The 18,977-nt window shown below is 45.1% G+C and overlaps 1 protein-coding gene across 1 annotated transcript; it reads right to left on the bottom strand.

Moving 5' to 3' along the window:
* Positions 1–9,402: 9,402 nt before the first annotated feature.
* LOC127779051 (putative mixed-linked glucan synthase 1) lies at positions 9,403–12,304 on the bottom strand. The gene is made up of 2 exons (XM_052305730.1): positions 11,335–12,304; positions 9,403–11,242 (listed from the first exon to the last, which is right to left on the bottom strand). Exons 1-2 carry the CDS (start codon positions 12,253–12,255, stop codon positions 9,584–9,586), a joined length of 2,580 nt encoding a protein of 859 aa, XP_052161690.1. The 5' UTR covers positions 12,256–12,304; the 3' UTR covers positions 9,403–9,583.
* Positions 12,305–18,977: the final 6,673 nt, after the last annotated feature.

The raw sequence follows: 18,977 nt of genomic DNA, 5'->3' as shown, positions 1-18,977 counted from the left end.
ATTACAAGTTTAAGTACCATTTTAGTGTGTTATATACACTACTAGTCACATGCCCATGCATTGTAACGAATCTAAAGGAAAACCGATGAATGGTATGGGTTCACAATTTTTAAGTCATTTTTAATACTTTTTCAATTCGAGTAAAATTTTGTAATAGAACTTCTTTGTTTCATTATTTAAAAATTCAATACTTTTAACATAAATTTTGAAACTTTTAACTTAAAATTTAGAACTTTCAAATTGAAATTTTAAAAACACTAACCCAAATTAGAAACTTTTTGGCTCAAAATTTGAACTATTATAAACACGTAATAGGAAAAAAAAAACTTTAAAATGTTCCATATATGTTGGGCCTACAAGTCTGCAGGGCCATGGAAAGGCCTGGAGCAGAGGCATAGATGCGTCAAATAAATTTTCCATAGGAGTAAGTCTATTTTGCCTTTCTCATCTCTGGTTGTTGATTGAATCACTTCCCTCAATCATAAAACCGGGTAAAATGACTCCCCCATCTTTAAAAACCGGTGCAAATCAGCTTCTTTGGTGGTTTGGAAGGTGTTTTTTTGCTCATGTAGCATATTGACTATGGTTGACTAGCTAAGTCAGCGGGTGGGATCCACATGTCATAAAAATCTCATATACTTTTGCCCCTCTCCCTTCCCCCTCTCTCTTGCTAGGCGGCAAACAATGGCGGCCAGCATCGTGGGGCCTAGCTCATAGCCGCTGAAGGGCTAGCGCGGGGCGAAGACGGCATCAAGGGCTAAGTGGGAGGGTAGGGATGAGGAGCAGGTCACCCTTGACGTGGGAGGATGGAGGTGGAAGGATGGGGAGGAGATCGCTTTGGCATCGACAGCGGAAGAGAGAGAAGGTGGCTCGAGTAGTGGGGAGTGGAGTGGGGGGTAGGAGCGACGGTAGAGGAGGAGCGTTGAGGAAAGGAGGAGGGAGGGTGGCAGAATATAGTGGGAGAAAGTAGTGAAACCGACGGGTGGAGGCGGAGTAGTGGTCGCGGCAAAGAACTGCGCCATCTCCACGATAGGGGAGACGGTGTAGAGTCCACAAGTTTTGGGAGGAGGACGCGGAGCGCGCGAGTGCATGGGGTGTCGTCGACGCCACTGCTGTCCGGACACCATGAGGAAGTAGATGACGAGGTTGTTGCCCCGGGCAGTGGAGACTGAGGAAGAGGGGGTACACCCCCGGGCGTGATGTACTAGCTACAAAAAGGAGCTGGAGCATGCACCGCCAATGCACGGCGACGAACATCGAGGTGGTGGTGGTGTTGCAGCCGCGGTGACGCCGTCGTCTTGTCCCTCGCCGACTAGTCTTGCTGGGCCCCAAATCCGCCGCCTCCCCTCTCTATCTGCGTGAGGTACCCTCTGGTTAGGGAGCTGTCAAGCTTCTCCCCCCTCCCCCCTTCCCCCCCCCCCCCCCCCGCGCCCTCTTTGCCCCCACCTCTCGACGTTGTCTACTTGCCATCCTCCTTCTGCGTCGGCATCGGTGAATTTATTGGTGGAGAGCATATTGACTTCTGCACCGCCATGCCATCACGCTGCCCACTGCCGCCTCCTCCTTTGCATCACCGCTTGTTGTTGTCTCTCAGTCGCCCGTAGGTAAGAGAGACGGAGGAAAGGTGAAGAGAAAGGTATGGGAGGAAAGTAGAGAGAAGGATGACATGTGGACCCTACTGATTTTTCCGTAGAGGCTTACCTGTGAGTCTATGATAACATAAAGCAATCTAGGCCATGCATTTGTGAAGGCTATACTGAAGCGCTTCTCAATAAGGCCTTATTATAAGGTGGTGGCCCATTATTTGTTCAAAATATTAGTAATCAGTTCGAAGCCAATGACAGCACCGGCCGGAATAACCAGCCAAAATATGCTAAATTTGAATTGAAGATTCATAGTTCTATTTTTATGAGGAAAGTTTCAAAGCCCCACAGCTTGGCCGATTTCATTGGATGCCAGAAACACAACTACACAAGTGACAAGACCAACGGTTACTGCTTGCAGCGGAATGGGCTGTAGCTAGCTGCAGCAAGTACAACCGAGCAAGGCCATAATTTAAATTGGAATAAGATTTGGATATGATTCGTATCCTTTAATCACAATATTAGATATCTCGACCCCTCAACTATTAAAACCGATGCAATTTGACTCTCTCAGTGTTTTTGGAGGACGGTTTCGCTGACGTGGCATCTACGTGGCCGTGTTGACTTGGTTTGTGGCATTGACATGACGCTTAGGTGTCATTAGAGTTAAAAACATATATGTGGGACCCATTTGTCATTCACACACAAAAAATTGTGGACCCACTGACACGTGGGACCCACACGTCATCCACTCCTCGCTCCTTCCTTCTCGCTCCCTCCCTTCTCTCTCTTCTCTCTCTCCCCTTCGACCCCATCACCGCCTGCCGCTGAGCGCGAGGAAGAGGGCGAGGAGTCGTGGCGGTGAGGGGCGCTCATGGCAGTGGAGGACCTGCTGGCTGCTGTCGCTGCTCCGGTCCTCGCCGTTGTCAGAGTCAGCACCGCTCGCGTTGACGGAGAATCCCGAGGAGGCGACGAGCACATGCCGAGGCTTGAACCCAGCTTTGTCAGCGGGACAAAGGGGGGACTCGATGAAGGTGGTGGAGCTCTCCTCCTGCTCCTTCAACACCATCTCGTGCAGCTTCCCCCTCGGTGTGCCAGCAGGAGGGGGTATCCGCCGCCGTGTACCCTGCCGCCGTGCAGTTAATTTTATGAATTCTTCTATAGTTTACGGGGCTTAATTGCAAATCTATTAACTTATTAAAGTAATAGAAAAAAGAATCTCCACGTTAGTTCTCACGGCCTAGAAATTCTCCTATTAATCAAAGAAAAAGAAAAATAGAGTCCATACAAGTATATAATTTAGAACTAATGAAAATTCGAAATTAGAAAAAAAATAAAATTAAAAGTTGAGGTTAGAGTCATATAGAAATACAATTTATAAATAACTAAAATTTGGGATTAAAAATAAAGAATTTTAGGAGAAAAGTATAGTGTCCATATAGAAATACAATTAAAAAGTAAAAGAAATTCAGAATTAAAAAAATAAATATTAGAAGAAAAGTATAGAGTGTATATAGGAATTTGGAATTAATTAAAATCTAGAATAAAAATAATAAAATTAAAAATAGAGTTTAGTGTCCATATAGTTAAAATTAGTACACTTGTGGACGTATGGTACATAGATCATGTGTTCTCATCTTGATCTGCATAATAAAAAAAGTTTAAATGCATAAATTCGCTAAAAAGATCTTTGAGAACTTAAAGTCAAAATGTCATGCAGAACAAATTCAAGTCTTCACATTTTTCTCTACTATTATAAAAGTTGAAGAAGTTTTTGCCGGTATTTTGGTACGTCTCATCCGTGTTTGAGTTGGTTTTTTAGTTCGTTAGCTTTTGAAAATATAATTCCGTGTATGAGTCAAATTTTAAGTTCGTTTGTTTTTTTTTGTGGGGAAGAGCAAAGATATATTACTCAACCAGAGGAGTCCTTACAGAGAATCTGAGATATTATGCTACAAGTATTTCCTAACCAGAAATCAGAGATGTGATCACCACGAGCTTTACAAGCTAAAACATGGCTGGCTTGATTCTGGGATCTCTGTATCTTCTTTATGGTGACTCCTCTCTCATCTTCCAGCAAACATTTAATCTCGCTGACAATATGCGAGAAGACAGATCGATCTTGGTCTTTTGAAAGCGCCAAATTAACCACTGTCAAGCAATCTGTCTCTATGACGATGGGGAGAATCGTCCACTGGAGTGCCAATCCAAGTCCTTCGACACAGGCAAGAAGTTCAGATTCTAGCGCCTCCTGGCATCTGTTCAAAAACCTGCAAGAGGAGAAAATTACCTCTCCTGAACTGTTGCGCGGAACCATTCCTACTCCTCCTGTTTCCTCCTGTGGATGGAAGGATCCATCGATATTCAGTTTCATCCACCCCGCTGGTGGTTTCTCCCACGGCACGGGGACATCCTTGACAGAGCAGCAAGGGGCAGGAGCCCGCTTAGCAATACCAACAGCCAGTTTCCCTTTCTCCAAATTTGCACCAGGATTCTGCTTGATTTGGACAATTGTTGACATATAGCTTTCCAGGAACCGCCTTGACGCCCACACGGGGGCAGCCGGCTTCCTATGAGTTATATCATTACGAACCTGCCAGTTTCGCCAAAGGATCATGAGAATCATAGGGCGCTCCTTAGCTGGAACTCTCCCCAACCAGTCCAAGAACCAGTAAGAACCCCCTCTGATCGAATTAATGTCAGATACAAGTTTTCCTGCCTTGGCCATTTCCATCCAAAGATTCCTGGCATGACTGCATCGACATAGAGCATGTCCAGTATCCTCTCTTTCTCTATCACAGATGGTGCAGGAATCACTCACCTCCAGTTTCCTCTTCTTTTTATTCTCCATCGTTGCCAAACTGTCTGTGGCTACTCTCCAGGAGAAGATCTTAACCTTGTGTGGAACTTCACATTTCCAGATTAAATCCCAAGAATTCTTTGCACAAATTGAAGAGGATGAAGAGCTCTCATCCTTGGATGCCAGCCTCACTGCAAGGTGATAGGCGCTTCTCACCGAGAACCGGCCGTTCTTGTCGGGGTTCCAGGATATGAAGTCCTCCGTTTCCCTATAGGGTAGTCTGATTTTTAAAATTTCCTCTGCATCAACATTCCAAAAGTATTGAGAGACCTTAGCTACATCCCAAGCACCATTCTCATCAATTAGCTCTGAAACCCATTTCAGACGATAATGTCGTTTGACTGTAATTGGTCTTCTAGTAAACTCCCTCGGCAACCATGGATCTCTCCAAATTTTCATTGATTTCCCGTTTCCTATCCTCCAAATTAATCCTTGTTTCAGAAGTACCAAACCATATTCCACTCCTTTCCATCCAGGAGAGGCATTACCGCCAAAAACAGTATCAATGAGGGAACCATTCGGATAATACTTCACTTTCAACACCCGAGCACAGAGACTATCGGGAGATTCAATCAACCGCCATGCTTGCCTAGCTAGCAAGGCTTGGTTGAACCATCTAATATCCCTGAAACCCATGCCACCACTCTGTTTTGACTTCATTAGCACATCCCATGCCTTCCAATGAGTTTTTCACTGTCCATCCTGAGATCCCCACCAGAATTGACGAGTGAGTTTGTTCAAATCCTCACACACAGACTCTGGCAGTTTGAAGATTCCCATGACATACACCGGTATCGCTTGGAGGACTGCTTTGATCATTATTTCTTTGCCGCCAGAGGACAGGAATGTTTCCCCCCACTGAATGATTCTTTTCCGTATCTTCTCTTGAAGACTTTGGAATTTCCCTCTCTTCATCCTACCTTCGGGAGTAGGGAACCCCAAGTACCTTTCTTCAAATTCGTCTTTCTCAATGTGAAGAATACTCTTAATTGCTTCCTGTATTCCTGGTGGAGAAGCCTCACCAAACATAATAGAACATTTCGCTGGGTTTATTAGCTGTCCAGTCCCAACTGCATAAGCACTGAGAACCTCACTTACCGCAATCGCCTGCTGTTGTTCAGCCTTGAAAAATAACAAGGTATCATCTGCAAAGAGCAAATGAGATATACCAGGAGCGCGTCGACATATCTGAATAGGAGAGATGGACCCCTGTGCAACTCTTTCTCTCAACAACATAGACAAACCATCAGCTACGAACAGAAACAAGAATGGCGACAGAGGATCTCCTTGACGAAGACCCCTGGAGGGTGCAAAGGAGCTAAGGAGAGTTCCGTTAAATTTGACAGAGTATCTCACCGAGGTAACACATGCCATAATCCAGTTAACCCAACGGTGAGCGAAACCCAACTTGTTCAATGCCATTTCCAGATACCGCCAATCCACACGATCGTAAGCTTTCGATAAGTCTAGCTTGTAGGCACACATTGCTCTATTCTGTCTTCTGTTAGTTTGAATGGTGTGGAAGCATTCAAAAGCCAGCAAGGCATTATCTGTAATTAGGCGACCTGGCACGAATGCACTTTGCTCACAGGAAACTAGCTCATCAAGTATAGTCCTCAACCGGTTGACCAAACATTTCGATACCACCTTGTACATAACATTGCATAAACTTATAGGTCTGAAATCCTTTAGCTCCATGGGTTGATCAATCTTCGGGATAAGAACTATCGCTGTGTCGTTTACCCCATCAGGCATAGTGCCTGTCTGAAAGAACTTGCTAACAGCATGTACAATATCCTGTTTAACAGCACCCCAATTCCTCTGATAAAACCGAGCAGGAAAGCCATCAGGGCCTGGTGCCTTCAGGGGACCAATTTGAAACATTGCAAGTGAAATCTCCTCCTCTGTAAACTCCTCACATAACTTATTATTCATAGCATCAGAAACCTTTCTTTGGATCAATCTCGCAACCGATTCTGGATTGATATTGGGTCGCCAGTGTACACCTCCTTGAAATAATCAGTTGCCATTGCTTCCATAATTTCTGTCTTGCTGTGGACAATCCCTGCACTATCCCGAAGTTTTTGAATTCTATTTTTCTTAGCCCTCCAAACTGCCCGGCTGTGAAAGAATCGAGTATTATGATCACCTTCCTTCAACCAACTAATTCTGGAGCGTTGGAGCCACAACATTTCTTCCTTGTATAACAATTCATTCATATGGTCTGAAGCTTGCCGAACAACTGAACTATCAGCTCCATTCTCTAACAGAGCCGCCAGTCTTTTTCTTGCCTTTTCTAACTCCCTGCCTATATTCTTAACCTTCCTGTTACTCCAAGAACGCAGTGAAGCCATCACCCGATCTAGAGCTTTGTTAACTTCCCCCAGGTCGCCCTTATCCCCTGCATCAGACCAAGCATCTGCCACAACCTCAGGGAAATCAGCTTCCCTTTCCCACGGTATCTCATAGTGCAAGCACTTGTTACGTACAGTGCTAGTATCCTTCATCTTACAGTTTAACAAAAGAGGTGAATGGTCAGAGCAGGGAGAAACCAAATGAACAACATGTGCCTCAGAGAAAATATCCCTCCAACTATCATCTGCAATCACTCTGTCCAATCTCACCTTCACATTGTTCCAGCCTTCCCTACGGTTATCATAAGTATGGGGTAGCCCTTTGAAACCCAGGTCACTCAGACCACAGATCTGCAAGACATCCCGGAAAGCCTTCATCTGATTCTCATTTCTCGGTGTTTTCGAAAAGTGTTCGAATTGCCATAAGGCTTCATTAAAATCGCTTATGACCATCCACGGAAAGTTTGACGATTGTCGAAGGGCATTCAAAGACGACCACATACGGTGCCGATTCTCCACCCGAGGTTCGCCATACACAAAAGTAACATGCCAAACAGGATCAATCGGAGACAAACGAACATACGCATCAATATATCTTGCATTCACATCTTTAATATCAACAATGACAGATTCGTGCCAGAACAAAGCCAAACCACCACTCATACCTTCACTACTAACACCAGTAAAACCTCTAAGACCCAACCTTTTACTGAGGCGGCTTACCTTCTCAACTCGCTGCCTTGTTTCACACAAGAAGACTAATTGGGAACCAGTGTCCTTGACTAAGGTATACAGTTCACGAACTGTCGAGGGGTTCCCTATCCCCCGACAGTTCCAAGCCAAGCAACTCATTGTCCCTGGCGGGACCCTGCCGTAGGTCTCGCCAGTGAACCAGCAGCCCCAGCGCTGGTAGCTTCCAAGCCAGTCACCTCCCCTGTTGCTCCACCATCCTTCTTGAGTCTCTTTAGCGACCGTCCTATGGACTCAATGTCCTTCTTGCTTTGAGCTGTGCTCTCCTCTAGCTGTTTGTACTCCAACAAAGCTTGCTGAACAATGCCTGTCTTCTTTGTATCTGACAAACTGCCTGTTTTCCTCTTGCTCGGACTGCTTGTTTCATCCATAGAGCCTTCATCCAACGAGTCCTGATAAGCGCTCAGATCCCTGACAGCCGGTATCATCTCATTTGAAGGGATTGGCAACAGCTCCCCCCCTCTTTCAGCCATAATCAAATCTCTAGAGAGCCCCTTATCAGTATTTATGGGTTTATGCTGGGAACTATTCATGTCCGACACGCGTATCTGGTTGGCCTGTTCTGCTAGTTGGGCATCCACACCTTCATCCCCTCTCCTTCACCTGAGATTAAAGTCGTACAAAAAAATCTCTAAAAAATTTCGTTTGTCACCGGAGTTCGTTTGTTTTTGGAAATATAAAATGAATCGTACAAGAAAATCTCTAAAAAAACTTGTACGCTAACTTGAGATTAAAGTCGGACTCCTAATTGCAGCTCATGATTTTCTAAAAAAAAATTATCAAAGCGAATTCCCACATCGAACTTCACCCTAGTTAAACCGTATAACAATAATAATAAGATTAAAATAGTATTCATCTGTTGCAACGCATGGGCATATTTTCTAGTAAAAGAAAAATTCAAGTATCACCCAAGGGGCCGAGTAGCACAGAATAGCAAGTATGTTAGAATTGAACGTAAGCTAAAATTAGCGCACTTGACTTTTAGATCTGCATGTATGGTGGTGGATGTGTGAACGTCTTTCGTTTAATGAGTAATACTGTAAAAGGTCTCCGAGAATTTAGCGTCAATATATGCACACTGGACAAATTCAAGTCTTCATATTTTTAAAAGAACAATTAAAGTATCACCCTAGTGGCAGAGTAGCATAGACTACAAATATGCTAGAATTGAACTTAGGCTGTGTTTAGTTCAGTACGAAGTTTGGATTTTGGTTGAAATTGGAGATGATGTAACTGAAAAGTTGTGTGTGTATGACAGATTGATGTGATGGAAAAGGACTGAAATTTGGATCCAAACTTTGAATCTAAACACAACCTTAAGCTAAAAGTAGTTCACTTGGCTTTTAGGATTTCTTGCAAAGTGTTGTTCTCCCTCCATATTTCTATATAGTTAGCACCGTTAAATTTTTAAGTTACATTTGATTATTTATCTTATTTAGAAAACTATACAAATATGAAAAATAGAAGTCATAATTAAAGTACTTGTAGTGATGAGACAAATCATAAAAAGATAAGTAATAAATGTTTTTTAAAAGGATGAATGGTCGTATGTAAGTTAAAAAATCAACGATGTTAAACATTATTTAAAAAAGAGAGTACAATTTTTATAGAAGGGTAATAATTACCGAACATTTGTATTCAATCGGATATATGCATCTTTTTAAATTGGTAAACAACCAAACTTGAAATTCGCTCTTATGGATATTTGAACTCAGGACCTTGGGGTGCTACTCAGATCAATGCAACCACTAAGCTAAATGCCTTTTAGCAAAAAAAAAGTCAACGTGTTAAGAATCCAAATAAAGTAATATATGTCGTAAAAGATATCCGAGCATATAAAGTCGACAAATCACGCTGGAGAAATTCAAATCTTGTCATTTTTAAAGAAGAACAATCCAAGTCTCACTCGTATAGAGCAGACTAGCAATATAGTCAGCCGCTCCTATGACGTAACGACATAACAGAAGTAACAACCAATTATTGCACCAAGAAAATAATCAAATACTCAAATCAAATCAAACGCGATCGAACTGTCCCTACCCGGATGGCCCGGTCAGCGACGCCGCCGCTTTTCCGAGAGAAGCAGCACCACCTGACAACTCAGCTTGGTACGGTGCACCGAAGGCGACGTACATGGACGCCACGGCGGCGACGGCCATCGCCATCGCCACGAACAGCACGGCCGGCCGCTTCCCCCATTGACCCATGACCCCGAGCGCGAACGGGTAGAGGAGCACCAGGATCCACACGTTGAACACCATCCCGAGCACGGCGAGCCACCCCGGCTCGGTGAGCGGCCCCCACGCCGCCGCCTTGCCGACCGCCACCCCGACGGCGGCGACGTTCACGACCATGATGACGATGGTCGGGATCAGCAGAGGCACCCACCGCACGGTGTACAGGTCGGCGAACTTGTCGCCGGAGCTGGCTGCCGTCTGCTTCGACGTGAGGCGGAAGTAGATGCCCTTCCCGGTGACGAGCTTGAGCGCCATGTACAGCACCGCCGTCGGGTACACCCCCGTGGATCCGATCATGTAGAACTGCTCGTTGCGGCACCAGTCCAGCAGCGTGATGCCAGCCCACTTCACCTCGAACATGCCGATCACGTGGATCATGGCGATGACGGCGACGAGGTAGAGGAGGTACTCGCCGAACGGCCGCTGGATGTAGTACTGCTCGGAGATGAGCCACATCACCGGGAAGAGGTTGTAGAAGAAGATGAACACGGTCACGATCGGGTAGGTCGACATGTTGAGGTAGGCGACGCGCTGCAGCGGGTGGAGGCGGCGGCCGGCGAGGAGGGCGTTGCTGTGGGAGAAGAACATCTCGAGCGAGCCGCCCGACCATCGGAGGATCTGGTAGAGGCGCTCGGTGAGGTTGATCGGCGCCGTGCCGCGGAACGCGGCGGGCTCCACTGAGGCGTACACGGAGCGCCACCCCTGCCGGTGCATGCGGAACCCGGTCACCACGTCCTCCGTCGCGATGTTGTACACCCACCCGACGTCTCTCCCCCATGACGTCCCGTCCTCATACGCGCACGCCGTCAGGGCGGCGAGGTCGCCGGCGACCGACTCGTCGAGCACCGCCAGCGGCGTGATCGACCGTTCTTGGTTGGCGCCGTCCAGCATCGTGCCGACGAACGACGTCGAGCTGCCGAACTTGTTGGCGATGTCCATAGCCTTGATCTGGCTCGCCGCCGCTCCCCAGCGCGGCGGCTCCACGCCGTAGAGCGCGACGCGGCGGAACATGGTGCCGGTGCCGAGGTAGGAGGGCCCCTGGAGGCCGTTGAGGGAGAGCATGGTGCCGTCGAAGAAGACGCGGTTATGGTTCGCGTACCGGTCCGTCGGGTCAACGTCGTCGAACCGCTGCGGGAACTGGACGAACGCCGTGTTCTCGCCGCCGCGGCCGCGGCCGTCGAGCATGAAGCACATCGGCGCCCTGAACGCCTGCGAGTTGTTGACGTAGTGGTCGCCGTCGAAGTTGATGACGAACGGCGCGTTCGACAGCAGCGCGGACACGCGGAGCATCACGTTCATGGCGCCGGCCTTCTTCTGGTGGTTGTATCCGGGCCTCTTCTCGCGCGAGATGTACACCAGCATGGGGAGCCGCACGTCGACACCGCTGAAATCAACCGGATTCTCAGCACTCGCCGCCAATCCAAGCCTCGGTTTACAGCTTGGATGGTTCAGTAAAACCTATCAAAAACACACAAAAAACCATTCACTCTGATACAAATTGTCCGGACAAGATTGTAGACAGAAATTAAACATGTGTAGTGCCCAAATACCTGAACAATTCCAGCATGTTTCCCTCTCTGGTGGTTGTCAGCCGGCTCAAACCATGTGCCGGGCCAATGTGTGCCATCAGCCATCCATGTCGCATTTTCGCCGGCATGTTTGGCGTTGTACACATCAGATCGCTGGCGAATGGTGCTCGAGAGGGAGTCGATCCTGACCTTGAACTCCTCGTACTCTCGCCGCACACGCCGGTGATCGCTCATCAGCTCGCCGGGGACGCCGCCTTTGTACGCCTGCGTCTTCATCGCGAAGTAGTTCTCCGGCGACCTCGGCTCGACGCAGTGCTTCCGGCAGAAGGGCACCCACAGCTCGGCGAACTTGGCGACCTCCACCATGGCCTCGTAGTGGACCAGCGTCCCGCCGTCGTCGGACAGGTAGCAGGCGTACCTGTCCACCGGGTAGTCGGCGGCGAGGATGGAGAGGATGGTGTTCACGGTGTAGAGTATCGGCTCGTCGACGGGGTCGACGGTGGTGACGAAGACGTCGACGCCGGGTAGGTCGCCGGAGTGCCGGTCGGCGAGGGCGGCGATGTCCGGGACGCGCTTGATGGGGCTCAGCTTCGGTAGCTGGTTGAGCACCCACGAGAAGCCGAACCAGACGTCGCCGGCCATGGACATTGTCCACAGCCACGCGCCGTCGCGGTTCTTGTGACGTATGCGCCACGCGAAGAAGGCGACGATGGCGATCAGTCGCGCCAGGATCAAGAACCTGTAAGGATGAAGGATGCTGCCCTTGACCTTGTACGTCTGGAACAGCGGCGGCCGGCCGCCGCCGTCGCTGCCGCGGGCCCCCGACACGTCCGCTTCGTCGACGGCCACCCACACATCGTCCTTGCCGCCGTCGTTCACCCGCGTAGCCGCGGGCGACCAGCATCCGTTAGTCCAGCTTGTCACCGCTGCCGCCGCGGACATCGTGGAAGCCGTGGTGGCCGCCGCCAAGCATGCAATGCACCTAGTTAGCTAGCTCCTCCTTGTCCATGGCAAATTATTTCACGCCAAGCGGGCTTTATGCCTTTATGTAGCGCCGCAAACAACATGAGTTTCATGGGTCTGTTTGAGAGCTTCTTGCAACTACTGTACTGCTTCTTCTAAAATCAGAATCTCTTTTAAACATTATTTTTTAAAATTCTATGAATCCAACAATATAAATTAGAAAATAACTACCAACTAGTTAATTATTAGAATTTTAAGCTTCACCCTAAATAATGACGTGTCTACCTACCAAGTCAATGTGCTACTATTGCTACTATACGGCCTCCACCAGACCACCACACTAGCGCAAGCTGAGCATTTTACTTTCTCCGTACCAAATTATTGCTACCTAGAATTAGAGAATTTTGGTGAGAGAGTAGTGATTTCTATGCCCACGGTTTCTTTATCACCAACACTATCATACTCCTAGTTGCTGCAAGTTTGATAAAAGAGAGGACGAAAAATACATAGTTTGAGTATAGTGTGTTGGCTGCAGGAAGTTACTACCTCCGTTCGATCAAAATATCTTATATTTTGAGACGGAGGAGGTACTAGTCGAGTATAGAAACAGAAACTACAGATTAATTCTTGTTCTTCGTTGACTAGCAGATCCAAGTCACGTCTTCAAAGAAGAAAATGTTACTACGCTGCACGCCTGCACCAGCAAGTTTTCATGTTGTTTTATCTAAATTCCGAATTTCTGATGATGCTATCAAGCGCGTGTACGTACGCGTGAGCTTGATCGGATCTTTACAAAATTTAATTACAGTATTTTTTTTTTTTTGTGAAAAGACGAGCTGAAAGTTGAAACCAGTGTACTAGCTTGCTGCTGTGCTGGTCAGAGGGGAACAAAAAACAATTTTTATTTTTTAAAAAGGAGAGGTCAAAGAGAGCACCGGATACGCGAAGCTGACTGGTGTACACAGCCCAATTGTACCAACGCAGCCTCCGGCTCGTACGACCAGCTCGCCCACTGATAGTAACTGAGATATTCCATCTCTTACGGTCTTACCTAACCTTGTCAGTTGCCAGTGGAGTTGTTTAAGTTTTCCTGAAGAAGGTTACGGAGTAATTAGCATAAGTAAAGCGAGAAGTTTGTACTTATATATATATATATATATATATATATATATATATATATATATATATATATATATATATATATATATATATATATATATATATATATATATATAACATATAACTCTGCGAACCGCTTTCTGTTTCTACAATCTTTTTATAGTTGTCTACTTGTCTATTTATAGTTAACTTGTTTGTTCTAGGTTTTTTATATGCTTAGACTTCTTTCCACTCAGATATTATATTGTACAATTGCTTCAGGAATACATTTATGTTTGGGAAGTGCTGGACATTGCAGGAGTTGTGTTCCAAGAAGGGACTTTGGAATGAGGATACAATCCAATGGAGATGGTCGGCCAACGGCCTCTATACGGCAAGGTCTGCATACACCATGCAGTTCAGGGGAAAACAAGATCAGAGTCCGCTATTCTCATATAGAAAACTTGGGCGTCGGCCAAGCAAAAGTTCTGGCCAAAGAACAAGAACAGAATATGGACGGTGGATCGATTACAATGCCGAGGCTGGCTAAATAACTATTTTTGCCAACTGTGTTTTAGAAATCTAGAAACTGTGCAGCACCTCTTCAAGGAGTGCCCCTTCATGCAGAGGGTTTGGCAGGAGATAGGCCACCAGATCAGACCAAATCGATTCTTGAACACGAGCAATGATGACACCCTACTCAATTGGTGGCACCAGCAGACAAATAGGGCGGAAAAATTGCAAAAGAAGGGACTACGATCTGTCTTCATGACCACGCTTTGGGAGGTTTGGATAGAAAGAAACAATCGCATCTTCAGGAACATCGAATCTACACCACCGGCACTTACAAGCAAGATTATGGATGAACTCCAATTGTGGGAGTTGGCGGGTGCTAAGGGAGTGCAGTGTATAATGTCGCGAGAATAGGCTTGTTTTAATTTCTACTCTCTCCATCCCAAAATATAACAACTTTTAGTTCTTAGGATTTGTCCCAAAATATAACAACTTCTCCACCAACATTCTCTTCTCAACCAATCGCAACCCTCCACCATTCACTTTTCCCACCTACCTCCACTGCTCATCCAATCACAATCCTCCACCATTCACTTTTACCTAATTTCTTAATAACCGTGTCCAACTTTAAAACTTCTTATATTATTATGGGACGGAGGGAGTAGTTATTTGCGGGAGACATTTCTGTTCTAGGAATGTCATTCCTCCTCCTGTATGGTTATTCTCTTCCTTCTATAATATAAAACCAGCTTTGTTGGGTTCTTTAAAAAAAGATATTATATTATTATATATATTAGTACCTCTTCTCTATCAATATATACGAGGCAAAGCTTTTGCCCACTTTTTTTTAAAAAAATGTTATATTTAAAGAGATGGATATAACAAATTTATAATAAAAGTCATTAACTTGATTGGAATATCGGACTGAACCAAGAAAGTCCAAACTAATCTGATGTGAGTATGTGACTTTAAGCAACAATGCATAAAAAATTAGAGACGACATATAAGATAGGCAACGCTTGCTTTAGCCCGAATAGAACATCGGATCTAACCGAGAAAGTCCTAGCAACGCCAATGAAAGCGAAGATGACGGAGCTTACTTCTCGTCGGAGATCGAACTTAACCGATGTATCCCCCCTCGAAATTAACTAAGAACTCGCCGGGATAAAAAGGGTGGTGATGCGTTGAAAATAATTGTATTGATTTATGAAGATTGATTAAAACAACTTCGGTTGTACATATTTATAACTCCGGGTTGATACTAGTCTTGATCGGACACAATACAAGTTTTCTAAAGATAAAATAAAAGATACAAGTCAAGATCAGACACTAAACAAAACTTTTTGAAGATAACAGAAAATTACTAAATTATGTCCAATTAATAGGTAGAATTAAATTGCCACACTATGATCTTCACGATTCCTTCCGGAGATCGGTCTCTTCTACATAGGTTTACATTAGTTGATCGACTTCTTTCCTTACATTTTTTTTTGAGAATTACACAGTACAACACAGACACTCACAACGCACGCGCACTCACCCCTATGAGCATCTTCGAAGACTGGGCCGGCAAATCCTGGAGAGATTGACGAGGTCACCATAGGCGCCTCGCTGTCGACGGGTACGTCGTCTACCACTGAAAGCACAACGCCGTTAAATCCTGAAAAATTCGCTCCCATGGGGAGTCGAACCCAGGACCTCAGGTGCTACTGAGGCTCTTATAACCACTAGGCTACAGGCCCTTTCGCTCTTTCCTTACCTGAATGCAGTAAAAAAACATACCATATTTTGGCGTTAATAGAAGGACAACATGAAGTCATCCAGACATATAAAGAGAATACTGATATAGTCTGTCAGGAAGCTGAAAAACTCCGGAGTGATAGCATTGTACTATGTTCAGACTGCTAAAAATCTGGCAAATCAGTTCACTAAGGGTCTATCGCGTAATGTGATAGGCAGTGCATCGAGTGAGATGGGCTTGGATCCACTTGAGTTACACAATAGTGATAGTCCGTCCTTTATGATTAGAGATCCTGTGAATTAGGATGGTGAAACAAGTTATTTGGTAGCTAGGAGGAGAGACCCAAAGCTCATTTCTATGATGTACTTATCTCCTTATTTGTATGGTGGGTTGGTGCATTCCCTTATGTGACCTGAGTGGCTTTTCTTAAACAAGATATGTTAGCCTACAGAACATCTTAGAATGAACACACCTATATGAGTCCGACTGCTAGCCAAAGTCTATGAGATTTAGGTGATCTCTAGATACTCATGAAAAGGCCTGGAGTACAACTTATACACACCACACAAAGGAGATGCTAATGACAGTCTAGTATCAATTAAGAAATTGAGTAAAGCCTAACTGCACAAGACCGACAATTCAAGGAATAGTCCATTGTTCAGTTGTGGTCAAGTGTAACTCCTTTTTCTAGGTGAAAGTTCAACTTCACAGTCTACGCCGAAATACTGAGAACATTTCTGTGAGCCCTGAAATTAGGTGGGGATTATTGTTAGAACTAAATGGGTTAGGCCCAATTTATTCCTAGTAAATTCTATGGGTCCACAGTTAGTGTTAATGGATTAATACCAGTTTGAAAAGTGTAACGCCTCGTTTTTCGCGAGACGTTAAAAAACCTAATTAATAAAATCCTAATTGTGAAAATTTTCATTCTTTGTGGCCGAGTCTAAGTCATGCCGTGGATCTCAGTTTAAATCTCCTTGATCCCTCTCGTCGAAATCAAAAATTGTCTCCTCGAAATTCCCATTCCAAAGACAACTCCGACATTCAATCTATTCCTTTGAATCCTCGCCAAATGCTTGTCCCCGATTCCAAGAAAATATTAAATCCCTACCTTAAATCCATCCCTGTCTATCGATCGACCTATCTATCGCCCTATCCATCCATCTATGTATTGCTCTATCGTCATCTCCCGTCGTTCCGTTTTTCAATGATGACTTTCTTCTTGGATCCTTTCCTTTACCTCTCCGTCCGTGAGTTCAAACATCACATTTGAATTCAATTCTAAATCCAAATCCGAATCCAATACCTCCAAATCAAATCTTTTGGAAAAGTCTATTTTGCGTCCCTCTTGATCGTTGGGCCGTTTCTCTCTTGCTCGGCCCATCCTCTTCACTCGGCCCTCCCATTCCTCACGTGCAGCGCACGTGCAAACCGAGAGAGAAGCAGCCCTCTCCCCCGAGATTGCTAATCCGCGCAGACGCGCCAGATTAGCAACTCGCGCGCACTCCGAGTCCGTAGCGCCTCACGTTCCTTTTTTTTTTCCCTTTTCTGTATTTTCGGTTCCGCTTCTTGCGTGGGAGGTTAAGCGCGTGGGCCCACTAGTCATTAGCACTAATAATAGTGCTAAGCGTGTAGATTAATTTAATTATAGATTTTATTATATCAAAATAATATACAAATAGTTAAGTTGAAAAGTTTCAGAAATATGATGAAATTTTCAAAAGTTGAGTTGAAAGTTTTTTTAAAAAATATTTTGAAAGTTAAAATTTCAAGGTGACGGTTTTGAAATTTGAGTTGAAAGCTTTCAAATTCAAGTTTGGAAGTTTTCATATTTGAGTTGAAAGTTTTTAAGTTTTGAGCTAAAAGTTTTCAAATTTCAGGTCGAAAGTTTTCAAATTCTGGTCGAAAGTTTTCAAATTCAGGTAGAAAGTTTTCAAATTCAAGTTGAAAGTTTTCAAATTTTGAATTGAAAGTTTTCAAATCTTTCAAATTCCGGTCGAAAGTTTTCAAATTCAGGTAGAAAGTTTTCAAATTCAAGTTGAAAGTTTTCAAATTTTGAGTTGAAAGATTCTTTCAACTCAAAATTTGAAAACTTTCAAGTCAAAATTAAAAACTTTCAATTCTATATTTGTAAAGAGGTCTGCGAAAGATTAAAAAATCGAAAAGAAACGGCAAAGAAGAAGAAGAAGAACACGCATAAAATTAAAAAAAAGTGTAAACAGTAAGAAGAAAAAAAAAGGCACGGGGAGAAGGCCAGCTGCCGCGCACGCTTGCTAAATTGCTGGCGCGTACGCGCGCTAGCAACCCCCGGTGGAAGGGAAGCAGATCCTCTGACTTAACTGCACATGCAGTTGAGTCACTGACATGTGGGTCCCACTTTGCAATGGCCCACATGTCAGTGACTCAACTGCACACAGAGGATCCCTTTCCCGGTGGAAGGCAGCGTGGGCCTTTGAGCTTTGAGGCGGACAGTGGTGGCGTGCGCGCGGCACGCCGGCCGGACGGCACCGCCTCCGCTCTATCCGTGCAAGGACATTGTACCAAAGGAGATGCCGAGATGGGCAGTAGGCGGTGACGCCTCTTCATGTGCCTCGGCAAATGATGGCTGAGACAGCCGGAGAACGACGCTCACGCAAGATTGATTCTTTTCTTTTCCTGTTTCACTCATTGTGTTGGAGAGGAGTCGAGGCGCATCAGTCAGAACCTCGTCCGGAACAGCGTCCTTTCTTGGACGCTCTTCGAAAGTGCGTCCAAATCTAAACGTTATTGGCAACAGAGTTCATTATTTTTACAAATTCGATCTAAGATTTACTAATTATTTAATTCAAGTACGTCACTAATAATTACTATAAATAAAAAAAATCGAGAAAAAGCAAGTGCACCTGGAGTAGATTGGGCCAATGGAGGACCGCGGCAAGCTGATCCACTGCCGACGAATCAAAGCCGTCCTTTGCCTTAAGCAACTTAGAGCAAGTATAATAGTGGGCTATAAGAAGGCTGAATGCTGAGGTGGATGGGAGAAAAGAGGAGAGAGATGAGAAGCGGGCTGTAAGTTTACAGCCAGCTTAGACACAGGAACCAAGAAAATCTGTAAGACAGACATGTGGACCATATATTTATAGTGAAGAGTTAACCACTATATGAGTGAGCTGATAGATAGGCTATAAGTAAGTAGCTGGCTGCATTATTATCCTTGCTCTTAAGGGGTTGTTTGGATGTTATGCTAACATTATTGTCATTAACCTGATGTGACATCCCGGTCCAGGGTCTAATAGAATTAATAGAATAGTCATATCAACAAGTTGCAACTTTTTTTGGAAACCGATTTCCAAAGAACTCTGAGGTTGTT

The sequence above is a fragment of the Oryza glaberrima genome, chromosome 7 (genome assembly GCF_000147395.1).
Source record: "Oryza glaberrima chromosome 7, OglaRS2, whole genome shotgun sequence".
NCBI lineage: Eukaryota > Viridiplantae > Streptophyta > Magnoliopsida > Poales > Poaceae > Oryza > Oryza glaberrima.
This window is presented reverse-complemented; position numbering and strand designations above follow the sequence as displayed.